This window comes from Manduca sexta, chromosome 28 (genome assembly GCF_014839805.1).
Source record: "Manduca sexta isolate Smith_Timp_Sample1 chromosome 28, JHU_Msex_v1.0, whole genome shotgun sequence".
In the NCBI taxonomy this organism is placed as follows: domain Eukaryota; kingdom Metazoa; phylum Arthropoda; class Insecta; order Lepidoptera; family Sphingidae; genus Manduca; species Manduca sexta.
The window spans coordinates 1384786-1400171 of record NC_051142.1 but is presented as its reverse complement, the minus strand read 5'-3'; the positions used below and the strand labels follow the sequence as shown (position 1 = coordinate 1400171).

At 36.9% G+C, this 15386-nt stretch overlaps 1 protein-coding gene across 6 annotated transcripts in view; it reads right to left on the bottom strand.

Moving 5' to 3' along the window:
• The window catches only part of LOC115448376 (ecdysone-induced protein 74EF), a 230297-nt gene that overhangs the window by 28456 nt on the left and 186455 nt on the right, over positions 1-15386 (bottom strand). For all 6 annotated transcript variants that reach the window (XM_037444734.1, XM_030175790.2, XM_030175789.2 and 3 more), the window contains one exon: positions 8134-8241. In XM_037444734.1, the coding sequence (XP_037300631.1) occupies positions 8134-8241 (108 nt within the window). The remainder of the gene's footprint in view (positions 1-8133; positions 8242-15386) is intronic.

Here is a 15386-nt window from a genome sequence, read left to right as displayed (position 1 = left end):
GGTATAATTTGAGTATTCCTAAATTTGTAAATGTTTTTAAAAGGAGTGGCTGTGTGATAATCGTTATAAAATATGTCTACGTAGCGAACTATCAGCGAGTTATGAATGAAAATCGAGAGATAAGATAATTTGATAACAGTTAATTAAAAATGATTAATGAAAAGTAACCAACGAATGGATTAAAACATATAAAATTATATCCTATCATACAAGTTTCTTATTGGAGTCGGAGAAGACTAAGGCCGAGTGCCGCGACCTTACATGCTTTTTCTTTAAATCCTTTCATTAGCTACAAGTTTAACCGTTTTTATTTCACGCAATCATAACACGAAGGTGCCAAATTTTTGTCTCATGTTCCCAAGCGGTCACCGCGACCCCCCTCGCCCCAATTCCGGTCAGTTGACACATCCACCAAGCAACGGTCAAACGCGGAATAGCGTCCATTGTGCCAACCCTTTCAAGTCGCGTATCAAAATAATAATAAATTAACTATAAATAATGATCCGGGGTCCTTCGGCCGGGGGTCTGACGTACCGGTCATCGGAGAATGCGGCCCCATTAGTTATGGCTCACAATGCCGCCGGGTCTTAATCTGGCCCATCTTTATGGAGTGAACATAGTGTATGAGCATTGTGAGAGACGGCGTTAGACCATAATCCGCCATGAGTTAGATGGACAACGCGTTCGCGCCGCGGACCGCCGATTCGCACAAAGGGAACTCCTTTCAAGAGACTTCATTGTGTTAACGACTTTTCGATATCCACACGCGGATACTTATTTAATTTCTCACTCCGTAGCGTAGTTGTATGGCGAGCGCGGTAAGACACCGCGAAGTTTTGGGTTCGAATCCCAGGTCGACAAAAGTAATATTGGGTTTTGCAACTCACTATCAGCCCGGAACTTAAAATTAGTTCCCGAAATGGCGACAGGCTTGCTCTCTATCAGATCATGGAACCGAACATATAGAAAAAAAAATGGTGCCCCGGTTGCACATCTGCTTACCCTTACGGGTATAAAGCCGTGATGCGAGTGTGTACTTAAAATGTTGGTAGTTGACTGGACATAATATGTGTGATTTAACGCTCGCCACCCGCCACATTAGTCAAAAGTAATTTTGACAAACCTCCGCTAGTTGGCCACGACGTTGTGATTGCTAGAGATTAGTACATTTATTTAACCAAGAAGCCTACACGTGTAAGTTCAAGGTTTCCTTCCATTAGTAATGAGGCTGAAACTCTGTTTCATCGCAGAATTTAACAATGTTATTACATTTATTTATGATTTATGTTTATTAACAACATAATTATATTCTCAGCAGGAATAATGAGAAAATAATCATAAAGTAATTAACATTTAACGGTTAGAATATCTAAAATTTGGAAATATGCGAAGTCAAATTAATTCACATACATTAACCAGAACAAGGGAATTGGGGAATAGAGAGCAATCAGTGGAACTACAATATATAATATAATATCAGCCCTGTGTTATATACTGTCCCACTGCGGCGCACGGGCCTCCTCTACTACTGAGAGGGTAAAGGCCTTAGTCTACCACGCTGGCCTAGTGCGGCTTGGCAGACTTCAGATGCCCTTTAACATACACATAACAAATTTGAATTTGTTCATCTACTTTTGTGGTTGACTGTACTTAGAGCTGTAACTCTTTGGAATTTATTATCAATATGTATTTTCCCTATTCTTTTCAATGTACTCTTCATTAATATTTTAAATTTATTTTCATATAAATAATATCTGTTATGTGCTTACATTATTGTTCTGTTATGTAAAACTTTTCTTTATAATTGTGTAAAAGGAATAATTTATAACAATTTACAGGCAATTTATTATAATATTTTATAGTTTAATGCTGTACAGTAAAATTATATGTAACTTACTATTTATTAAAGCCGACAAGCCAACCAGAAAGACTCTACCGAATTCTAAAATATCACAAATAATTAAATAAAGCTTCCTTGACAAACTCATTCAAGTTTGCACATACGCCATTCTAACTCGCCCCAAATTTATTAAGGGTATACTTGACCAATTCGAAAGCATAAAAATCATACAAGTTCTGGATTCCAGCACCCTAATATCAAACGGCGGACTAAAAGTATCTTCGGACCCTTGCGGCAAGCTCTTTGTCGAAACGATTCTTTTACATGCTAATTCCATCTTAGAAGTAACAATGCTGTTATATAACTCCCCTGTGTGAGGTTTGATACATTTATTATATACTTGGAGTGTCGCGAACAGGTTTGGTGTGGCCTCTCTATGAGCGGGGCTGTTGTATGGTTGTAAAAATGAGAATATTTGAAAATCACACTTAAACATTTATGAGCCAGAATTAATAAAATGAAACACACATTGAAATCTAAAAAACAAATTCGGATGTAAACCAATTCGAAATTATTGTTTACGTACTTTTTTGTTGTCTTTTTATATATTTAAATCAGGCAATGATAAATAAATTAACTCGTAACTTCAAAATGCTAGTGTCCGCAGAACTTGAGTTTTCAGAATTCCTATTAAGTTCCGTTAAGTTAATAATAAATGGAATATATAATGTAGTTATATACTCGCAGCCATTTCTTAATATAACTAACTCATTGTTATGACACAGACAAGGACAAAAAATAGTGAATGAACGCGTGTAGTTTCCTTGCTAAGATGATTTTATTGAATAACTGTGAAGTTCGCAAGTGTGACTAATGTAACACTTGTGTCGCGCTGTGGTCGACATGTACCATTGTGGTTACATGCACGGGACTGATAACTCATTCTATGAATTAATGGGAGATGATTTAAGGAAGATTTAATTTTATTTTTATTTTCATTGTGGCTTTGAACTAGATTAGGTTAGAAATGTGTTGGTATTTAATTATAATTCACTAGTTAGGGTTAAGTTGTTTTTCATAGAGTAAAATGAGTCTAACGCGATTCATTGATCAATGAATATTTGATAATAGTTAAAATTTTGCCGGGCTGTTTAATTGCAATTACATTGTCGAACCAAAACTAGGACGGAACAAATTACTGACGCAGGATTTATGCATACAAATTCCCTTTTCTACATTTATTACTAAAATGAATGTGTCTCTAAAGGTACACATCGATCAATAACTCGAGAGACGTTCATTAATAAAATTAACCCTTACAACACCGGCGCACTGCGCTCTCGGCCCCTATGCATTCGAACCCCGCGCACCCACGCGTGACATCCTAATTTCGCATTGACAAAGGATGAATCGAATATAGAAAGAGAGGTACGCCGGAGCGAGATGAATGTCAGATTATCGCCCATTGAATGACGCGGCATTTCGGACTGCAAGGTGCAATCTAACCCATTTTTGTACAAAAACTTGGCAGTATTGGGACGTAATGTGCACATAGCGCAATGTGTGCACCCATCTGCGCGTCAATTGTTTGGTTAGGATGTTGCGTTAGGGCCTCAATGACCCGATCTGCAAGGGTTGCCTTTGATATGCCGGCGAGATGGAGTTTTTGCAACGTATGGTTTTGGTTACATTTCTTTTCAACATTCCAACTGTGTAAAGCGTTGGCGGTGGAAATTTTATAGAATATTTGGAAACTATGAATAACAATTTTGTCATTTCGAATTAATATGATCATAAATCTAGAAGTAATACGCATTTTATTAATACATAGCGTACTTGTACGTATTTATATTTACTAGGAAAACGATCGGTATTTTGTCGCAGTTACAGCGGTTTATTTACGACGACATTATTCACCATTCCAATTAAAATCCTCGTAAACAATAGTTCCGTACATTCAAAGCGCTAAAAATAAACATTGCACAAACGAAAGCCGGCACAATGTGGACACGTCAAAATTCAAAGAACTATATCAAATTGGAACCTATTCAATAATATTATTGTGCAAGATGTGGGATACGCACCCACGCGTGGACAATCCGTCAATACGGGTTATACGCCATTTGGACAGCTGTCCGTAAAGGGTTCCATTACGAGTGAAAGTTTATTTGCAAAAAATTATACTCAGATGTCGTTAATTTTTATTGTAATAATTTGGTAGCAGTTGGGTAAAGGTGGTGATTTTAACGGACACTTCAGCTCAGCGTGTTTACTAATCAATTGTTTGGCTGGCATCCATTATAAAGTATATGATGGTTGAACATGCGTGTACCAAATATTATAATTGCCTTTTTTGGGTCATAAAGTCATGTCCTTTCGTTGAGCCACCGATGAAAATTATTTAATATAATCAACTAATAGCCTTGTTTTCGCCGCTTTGAATATAGGCCGATAAATAGGCCACAATTAAATACAGATGTCAGAGAAATGGGTTCATAATATTCATTAAAGATGAGCTGAGAAATATAAATAGGTAAATGATTTCACTAGAAATTTTCCGTTTACATATTACTTTTTAACAATATTACAAATAAAAAGTTTGTATAATGTTTGTTAGAACTAAACACAGAAACAACTGAATGGATTTGGATGATATTTAGCACACGTGTAGACCATGTCCTAGATTAACACATAGGCTTTATAACCGGTAATTTGCTCTCAAGACAAATAATAGAAATTTAAAAATCGATTATAATTTATGGCGTTGAAGTCGTGCAATGTTTTATTGACTTTTGTAGCGAGAAAGGCTTTCCACGCGTGCGAAACGGCAACACCCAGTAATAAATAAACACTAGACGCTAAACCCAATTTTGAAACGATTAGGTAAAATCATACATAGTTAAGCACGCCAGTTCCAGACAATCCCTAGGGCTTACACTACCCCGTCGACTTTCATGCGTTAAGCGCAATTTATTAAATGCGTAGACAGTGTAATATTTCAGAATTGTTTCTTACGGTATGTTAGACATTTTCATTACGTAACCTTCGTTATAGCTATATTTTTTAATATAATTTAATGACGAAACGAGGTATTCGTCTGCTGGTAAGGATTACTATCGTCTACATACAGTAAGAACATTTACGCTCTTATAAATCTATGCGCTAATATGAAGGATAATGGCGTTTGATTTTAATTTAAGACATAATATTTAGTTGTATGTTGTTTCGAAGTAAAACTCTCATAAGGAACGGGAGGTATTTTGATATCGGCATACACCTAAAGTGGTGAAGTCTCACAAACATCGGTGGTAAGGAAAACAGAATAAGTTTAGGAACATATAAGGTTATAAATGATGCAACCTGTCTGGCCGCGTTTGACGTCAAAATTCTGTGGATTCTGTGGTCTGTGGTACATATGTTAACTTACTTCGCCCATTGATTCTCCTCTGATCATTCAACAAGTAACACGGCCTAAGATGCATTATGTATTAAATATTTGGTCTAGTCACGTGCAGTATCATTTTCCGATATCGAATATATGAATCCCAATAATGTTGACCTGCTTGATAATATAAATATGGAAATTGTACTTAGGAGCATGTGTAACACGAGTACTAGAGATCTAAAGTTCGAAACGTAATTCTATGTTTTTTTTTATGTAGTTTAGGAAATGAACAGTGTGACATATTTCTATTGATTAAATGATTTCTATTGAGCATGATTGTCTCTATTAGGACGTATAGCACTTATGCTTCTCAACAAAAATCTACCCAATAATCTCGATATCTTTAAATACCCAGGGTGGACAAAAAACCCAGCACCGTCGACATTTAATTAATTTAACTTCAACTGAGCAATTTAGGTCATAAGACTACATCTTCCAATAGGATCGTTATAAACCAAACTTAAATAACAACTATAACAAACAATTAACATCCGCTCCATTGAGTTACAAGCGGTAAGTTTCAGTCAATGACAGGCTATGACCATTTTCCGTGGCTAAAAGTTTTCCCTCACAGACAGATGTGCGTGTGGGTAGAAGCCGGAGTGGCGGGAGGGGGGTCGGCTAAGGGCGGCGTGGTGGCGGGCGGCGTTCGTGACATTGGGCGGATCAGCTGAGAGCTATCGATTGAGCGGCCCGACACTTCCTCTTTGTTCTTTATGAATTTTTCATGGGGCGCCGTGCCGCGTCCGCTCATAAGTTTTGTTGTGACGGCCGCGGAGTATTTTTTATCTTGTCTAATAAGTTGTGTTAGTGTAACACAGATGACAAACAGATTTATTTATCTTATCTATAGTACATAGAAAAGAAATACAATAATAAAAACTTCTCATAAATAGTAATTCATATAGAAAACTAACGTACAGTCTAAAGTTAGTTGAATCTGTATTCGCGTATTTTCCCAATTCTTTTAGAGATGTTCAGACATACGTATGAATAATTTATGTATGTACAAAATTAGTAGGTAGACTGTACGGGCAACTTTTTTACTTCCCGCATACCTAAGTCGACTTGTAAAGAAATAGGCCATATTGGGATATCGGGCAAACTTCGCCCATTTATCTTTTTCTACCAAATGTACAAGATATATTACATTTATATTTTAGTTTCCTTTCACTATAAAGTTAAAGTTATATATTACGTCATGTTTTAGTTTTAATAAAAATTGTGCCAAAGCAGTTTTTTACTGATATATATCACAAATCTGCCCTTACATTTCTAGTCTCCTTTGCAAAATTTCAACAATATTAACAATTAACAAAAAAGTAGCGAACATTTTGAAATATTTTGGTATTACAATGAGCTTATGTTGTCCTTGTAAAGAAACTAGAGTTTCTTAGAAAAGTATTTCAAGTTTTGTATGTCCCAAACGGATATTACAGTCTAAGAATGTCCCAACGTCTGCTGAGCACGGAACGACGCAAACTTTACATAATTCTACGTATACAATTCGATAAAAGGACGCCATTATTATGAAACAATTTTTTTAAATTGATATCCATAATATGTTCTATATATCACTCAACTATGATGCTTTGCAGTACATTGCAAATAAAATAACGACTAGAAACGTTGCATCTCGTAAATACAATCAGCATTGTTTATACACCGGTTATATCCGAGACAAACGAACGAAATTCCCTATTCCTTTCTGTTAAGTCTTCTTTCTGGTAATCTCACTGTTGGGTGTAAATGGACGATGAAGAGCAGTTGTCATCATCGCAATATATACATAAAAGTTTTAAATGTTCGATTAAAGAATAATTAGAATAACATGTTACACAGAGCCATTTTGACAATGTCGAAATGACCATATACGAGTAAATATAAAAAAAATGTCTTTTTATATAAAAACGCCCTAACATTAGGCTAATGTAACGTCCGCATTGTACCTGTCTGCGGCCATTTGTCCCTTGTTTCGCGTCGGCGGGAGCCGCCGTAATATCCGCTCACGTTGATATTACATGTTTTGTACTTGTTACTTTGTTCAAAGACGCTTTAATGTCGAAAACATCATTAGGAAATCCGATGCCGTAGTTTAATGTCTATTATACTTTATCTACCTTTTTATGGAAAAATATTGTTATTTTTATGTTTAGTAAAATGTCTGGCTTGGTAGGGTTTAGGTTGCTACTATGTTTTATTGTTCAGCAAGTATAAGTTTAAAGAATATTTTAGCCAGCGTCACAACAATGTCACGGAGCAAGCGTGGTGTTGTACTGCAGTCCTTCTAAATCGAAGCTAGCTGTGCTGGTTTCATTTAAGGGCAAGCGTGGCGCATACCACGAGGCGAATGGCTTGCTCGTCTAACTAAACAGTTTTTTGTACCGTGCCGTGTTGATTCGTGAGCGAGCGTCACGTGTAAGTGTGCCAGACATTTAAATTGCCAGATTAATATACATTATGTAACCTTTTGTTTTTATTTTATGTTGTAGAATATAAACATTATTTGCTCTACTTCCATTACGTTAAATTATACTGGAGTCTACTAGCATAGGGCTTTGCAAATATGCCTCATATCTAAATCCGTTTATCCGCAGTCAAAATATGTTTAAAATATTTTTTGTTTATTTAATAGTATTTTGGCTGTTGTAAGATGGTTTTATTATTATCGTTATTTTTCGCTGGCCATGAAGCGTCTACATAAATTTAAGTTGATCAAAATTGACATAACTAGGTTTTTGAAGATTATTATAAATGGAGGCATTAGCAAAAGCAAGAATACAAGATAATAATATCTCATCTTACTGTCATTTTGAAACTTTAGTGCGTGTGAAAGGTTGTACATTACCTGTGTTGGGCACGGAGTAGAGAGAATGATGCCTCACTGAGGAGGGCGTGAGGAGCCCGTTGAGGAGGGCGCGCGCGTTCAGCGGCAGCACGGCAGGCTCGTTGTTCACTGTGGACAAAGAAAACCTGGTCAAAATGCGTTCATACATATAGTATCCACCATTACTCACATAATTATCAACTAAATGTGTGGGTACTCTTAAACATAGCTACTGCTATCTGTAACACGACAAGGTCCGCCCTAGACCTCTTTTACCTACTAACCTGTTTTAATTAAGGAACCCGAGACGCTGAAATATCTCGCTCGTAAAATATCCTTATTTCAAAGGCTGTTAAACAAGTCGAGAGTTGGTATTCTAGACAGATCACAGGCGGATTTGAGTGTACTAAAGGCTAAGGGCTAAACTTTGGACGTCGTTTATCAAAATTTATACAGGTTTGTGTTTAAATGTTTCGGAGAGCCTTCAAGGTATCAAGAATGTTTATAATTGACAAGTGATTGTCTAGAGGGAGCAGTTCTAGAATATTTTATAGTTGATACATATTTTATATAACTACATTTATTTAGTATTATATATTTTTTATCAAAATTCAAAATGAGTACTGTACCATAACGCGACTTGTTAGTCTAAGGACCTAACAGCAAACTCCAACCATAGTTTTAGAAAGATACGTCTCGTCCATCAATCCCGACGCCATATCAGTTTAATGTACACGTAATCTACGCTGTCAAGGGTATCCTGAGGGATATTCGCATGTTCCAGACGTACGTGGGCGTCTATTCAAATGGTAATTTATTCCTGAACAGGGTTTCGAACACTTTGTGGATCGAGACCGGTCTGCATTGTTACGTTATAATTTACATGATATAGTGTAGCGAATAAAATAGCTGTGAAGTCCAGAGTTCAACTCCTATGTAGATATCAAAGAGTCCTGGACGTTACAAACATATAGACTTTTGATTACAATAAATTAAATTTCGATGTGTAGTCCATGCGTATCTCTGTCTACTGTTAGGCCTACCTTTCGGCATAGATTATGTTTTCTTTATGTTACACAATGAAGCTATTGTGTTAAATCTGGTTCCTTTAGAATTTTACACGCTGATACCAAGCGTTTATAATTTATGTAATATTGACGCATGTGGTGGGCTCGTGACGTCACTTCAGGTCGGACCTGAGTTTTATGTTATTTTTATGTAACTGACTGATGGAATGAGTAAATATAATATGTGACGTTATTATTTTGCCCAAAGGATTCGTCTGTTTTCAAGTCGGATGGATGTCAAATTTTAAATTTTGATCCAGGGGAGGGCAATGTGGTAATTTTTTATATAGGATATCCTATAAATTAAACACAAGTACGTAAAAAAACTATGTACGGACTCCCCTCTGGCACCGCCTATGACTTACCTTTAACGTATCAAAGAAAGGAACAAAAAGTGCATAGATTCATACAGCATTTGTCACCCTAAGACAGGAGTCCTTAATGTCCAAATTATACAAGCTCCAATGCCCTTTAATCAGATCGTAAAAGATTGCTAAAACAGCAACAGGCAAAGCGGTTATATCTCAGACACACTCGCATACTAGATCTAGTACCTTCCTGAGGCTTGACCGTATCTCTATATTGCATAACAGTAAACCTTGACGGTTATAACAAAAATCATTTTGCCCATAAATTCGCATGTCGAAAGGAAATTACGGTAAAATCGATCGCGTAATATATAATCTGAATACATCCCTTGCCAGACGCTTCCGTGCGCCGACCTTGGGAGACGCCCGCCCCCGAATCCTACCCACCTGTTGTCAGGCCGTCTACCCCCCTACCCCCCCCGGCCAGTGCGCATGTTTGGCGCATTGAGCGAGAGAGAAATGTTTTCCCTTTCGGTAAGGTCGAAATGTCTAGACGGATATTGAACTCTTTACTATCCCGGGACATGTGGATAGCGGCTATCGGAGCCGAATGGTGTTTTCATGGTAATCATGGCACGCGAGGTTTGGCTGCATCGTTTTGGGGTGGTGGGTGGTAATTTAGGTTATGGTTTGCCGCTTGGTGTAGTGGCGTATTTGGACTGCGGATCGTGAATATTTGGATCCATGCAATTTGTGTTTTTTGGCTTGGTTATTTCATGAGTTGTGATAGAGCGCAGTCACTGTTGGTCACGTCAAGTGGGTTTTGCAAATGAAAAATTTCCTTATCTTTATCATACAATCAAACTTAGAGCGTGTGGCGTCACAGGCTGCCTCTAGACCTCGATAGAATGTTAAAACACATCTTTTTCTGTATTCAAAGGAATGGTTGATTTTTGCTTTATTCTTATTCTACACAAGACCTGCGAACAAACTCTACCTCATAAATAAGTAATTGTAGATCACGTAAATATCGTCTGTACAAAGGAACGCTACATATCTGCGTACTTTGACAATGGTTTTACGTGACTAGTTTATACACCCGACTTCTCTTGTGTGAAAGTCTATCTAGAGGTATAACCATCAGTTGATCCACCGGTCTCTCTATTGGTATAAAAATCTACATACCAAAATGACATTTCTATTCATTTTCCTAACCTAAAAAAACACGTACAAAATTCATATTTTCAAATTCAATATTAAAACCCGTTGCACAAACAATGTGGGGGTGTATTTGAAGAACAGCAGTTGTAACTTAGCGAGATTATCGTGAAACGGGGCCAAGATGTCTTAAAGTGGATTAGACGAGATGGGGAACCACGGGGCACCGGCGATGACGCACGCTGACTTAAGCGCCGCGCACAATCGCCGACAGTTTAAAACACGCTCAATTACCGTATCGTATTTTAGGTATTCAAACTTGTTTTCTTATTGCCAAGTAGCTCGCTGCGAAAACGTTAAATGATTTTAAAATAATCATTTTCCTTCCTAACAGCCGTTTGTAAATCAATATTTCCTTTTCAATCAATCCGCCGTAATTTATTATTAACAACGAAATTAATATAAAGATCCTAGTAGAGACAGGCAACAGTAAAGGTTATACCGAAAATAACTGCTATAGTTATATCGTAGACAGACCATTGTTTTCAATAGCGTTATAGATATTAAAGGGTTATCACTCGTTATTGGATAACTCATTCGTCTACTGGTAAAAACATTTATTATATTCGATAAAAACTACTCAATACAGTTTAAAAATACTCTGCGTTATGATATCGTATGGAGGCGCGCCCTAAACAGATGCGCAGATTCGTTTCCATTATTCAGGGTAATCTAGGAAGGCGGTGCATGCAAACCGTTTTTATACAGGAGTTTAGGGTTCGTTGCACCAGCTTCGTGTGTTAATATTCAGATTTCAGATATGCAACGAAATATGGCCGAGGCGTTGAACTTTGGGGTGGGAAGGAGGAAAATAGTAGTCAACGTCAAGATATACAAGTTATTACGTAGTGGAACTATGCTGTAGAGTTGATAATTGATTGGCTAGCTCTACCAAGCATATACAATTCTCTCAAAGAAGGATTATGTAGTTAAATTGTGAGAATATAAAAAAAAAATCTAGTTTAAAGTACTTGATTCATTATAGAAATAGACAAAGCTGAGGTTCCTTCCAGTGTAGAACTTAATACAAGACACCTAGTAAGCCACAATATTAGGTATAGCTAATATAACACACGACCCCAATATGTTGACCTGAATGCGGTTCGCTCGGAAGCGGTCTAGACCTTCGAATATTATACACAGATGGAGCTTAGGTAATAAACACAATGACTAATTTATAGATAGGCTACGGTTTTACTAAAGGTTTTAAGTTTGTATGACAATGAATCCATGACATTGTATTGTGATCTACTGATAACGTCTTACTATAGGAAAGTAAGAGAGATGAGGGAGTTACTGGCAAATTTTTGGAAACAAATTCACTTCTACGATTTGTATTCTGACTGATAATTGTGATTCTAATGACTCTCTTTGTCACTGGGTCCATATTACTTAACCCTGATAAGTTGCATATACGATGAGGGCAAAGTTTAAGTAGTCTATCTATTCGAAATAAATTTTACATAAAAATATTAACACATCTGCCTTAAACCAGTATCAAAGCTGGAGAACAAAACAAAACATGCAATTTGTAGAGCTTTCAGACATCCAGCAAGTAAAGTTAATCTAGACAAATTAGATGGGTTAACGTCAAAACCACAGCGGTGGGGTAGCAAAGCGCCAAGTTGCCTCCCGAAAACTACTTTTACTTTCCTGTTGAAATATTTAAACTTACATAAGTTACGACCCCCGGCGGGCGGCGGGCGGAGCCGGGGGGCCGTGGGGGTCAGGTGAATGCACGCTGCCCCCCCAGGCACCTTGTTGCAACCGTCTTATAGTTCGGCTAGCGAACGTCCATTCGTGATAGCTCTAAAAAGAGCAACGTACTGTTTATTCGGTACATTTTGTAGGAAGTCGGTGTTTTTGACCCCCCGTGGAAGCCCTGTTTGATTAGGTCTTTTATTTTGGCTGTATTAGATTGTGGTCCGTGCCTTCGTCAACGTTTATTTTCTAGAATGTAGATAATGGTTTTCTATGTCTAAATTGTTGGAGTATTTTTTTGTTTAATAATCTAATAATATTCTAACACAGTTATCTAGTAGTATTATGAGAGGGAGAGAGAGAAACTCAGATGTAAAACAAACATTTGCAGATTTTCCAAGCGTTTGCTTTGCGAATCGTCTCCTGTTATTTCAGAGTAATCTCATCGAAATATCTCTCAATCCAATTCACAGAATAAGAATTTGTTACCTGGTATATCGTTCATTACGGGATTTCCATTTTCCGTATAGCGATGTATTTAGATTAAACAGTTTATTTTTAAAATAACACAAAGAGATGTCGCATTGAAAATAAACAACGGGAGAAAAAGTGAGTCGAAGAATTTTCGTGTTTTCATTGCGCACGCGCAGGAAATAATTAAACGCTCATGATTTATATTTATTTATTTCTTTCAAGTGTATGTGACTTTTTTACGATAATTGTTGAGTTTTGGCTGACTGATGTTTTCATAACTGTGTACGTTTTTTTTTTATTTTCGCACATCTTTTGTATCTCATGTGCTACAGACAGACATTTTAATTTTTCCTCGTTACTCACATATGGCTATAAAGATATCTAGTAGGCAGTAGCAATAAAACACATATGACTTCCACAACTCAAACACATGAATGCTAAAGAAATCGTAAATGTGTTGACAGTCGAATAGACGATAGGTACTTCGTGTGCAAGACTCCATTTGGGTATTTTCATCACTTTGAGTATTTTCTCTACAAGCAGCATAGAAGCACTGTGCTTTTCTAATTTAACGGACATTTTAACTAGTATATTTTTTAATCAACTAATTTTGCTACATGCATGAAGCATGCAATGCCGCCTTATTGGACAACATTTATATGAAACACCCTATTTTAACCGTGAGTCCGAAAATGTACGGTAAAATACCTAAGTATTATGTGCTTTAACCGTGTTAGTTAAGGAAGTGCGGTGGCCATTTCTCCAGATAAAGCGCTGCCGGAAAACCGCAAGAGTGTGAACAAACACAGTCACTTCTATAGTCATGCCATGTATATCCCTGTCAGTACGAATCTCATAAGATCTTATGAATGTTTTCTAATTACCGTGGTTACAGTATAAAATACAATTAAATGTTGAGATAAACTTATACTAACAGATTCTGATTTTATTGATTTATACATATTGAATTGACCGAGACATCATTATGTTGTTAGTTCAGAGGATATGAGCCAATATCTTAAAAAATTTAGCATTTTAATGAACATTGTACTCGGAAAGATCGAGACGGACAGGTGCAAACGAAATGATACTCTATACCCACAATGTAAGGATGATTCCGGATTGCAATACGTTTCGGCAAATCTCCGCCGTGATGACTGACGTCATTGCAACATCCGGGAAGCCATGCTATTTCGAACGGCGATCGGTGTCCACTGTGATGACCCCTGAACATTATGACCCAAGACGGATAGGAGGGATCCGATTAGAGTGGTCATAATGATGAACACTGAATGATTTCTTTGTGTTAGTGTCGGATTAAATACAGTATTGTGTATTGCTAGTGAACACATGCAGGGCGCCTGGTCGTTTTGCAAACATTCTGTTACAGCTATAGAAATTTGTGCTTCTGGATCCCTTCCTTAAATTATATGTCAGTAAAATTTATTATACACACGTCTTGTATTCCCGAAGGGAGAGGCAGAAGCAACGCAACTGATACACTTACTTTCCGCCTTGCTCCTTTCCATGACGATGATAGATGATAGAGGGCGAGTCTATCGCCATATCGGGCACAAATCCAGACACAGGGCTGATTCTGGGTAGAAGAACCCAATATCACTTGGCCGGGATCGCTCAGTATCGCAGTCGTCCCGTAAGACAAGCATGAAACTAACTTTTTCTTATTTAAATCATTTAAAGTTAGAAATCAATAATTACACTACTTAGGCTAGACAATTAATAAAATAATTAATAAAATAGGTATTCATTATTAAATTGTAATTATTAATATTCTTTAGGCATGAATTAAGGTGATACATTGAAAGTAATACACAAATTTATAGTTTTGAATTTAATAATTGTTTTGAATGAATATCTATTTGCAATTTTATCTAAGTAAATGTTTAAGACAAACAGTGAGAAGCAATGTCGAAGGATCGACAACTGTATGAGTCACTGAGCTGGCACCACCTGTGAACACAGGCGGAGACAACGGCCTGATGTCACACCAACCAGGCATGATAGGACACATTTTAAATATATCTCTTATTGATGTTTACTTTAACGATTTTCTACGGCGCCTTGAATATATTTTAGCACATTCTATGCACTTGCAATTTTTTCACATTCTTTTTTGATTGATGGTTTTAGTGATAAAAATTAAAATCAAAATGGATCATAAAATAATTTTATTTAAATAAATATGTACAGATATTTATATTATCTGGCTATCAAATCCCATTAATACATAATTTTGTCATTAGTGCTTTAAGTGACGTACAAACATCGTGAACTCATTATATTCTATAAATTTTGTCTTTAACATTCTAATATAACAAAGCAAATTAAAATATAAATAACTTCGAAAGAAGCCGGATTGTCTGCGTGGAAGGGAGCGCAAAATCCAACATGGCGTCGGAAAAGCGCGGGCACTTTCCCCGCGCGCGGGAAACGTAAGAAAGTGGCCGCGTCGCGCGCTCAGAAATGGAAACCGACGCGATTACGT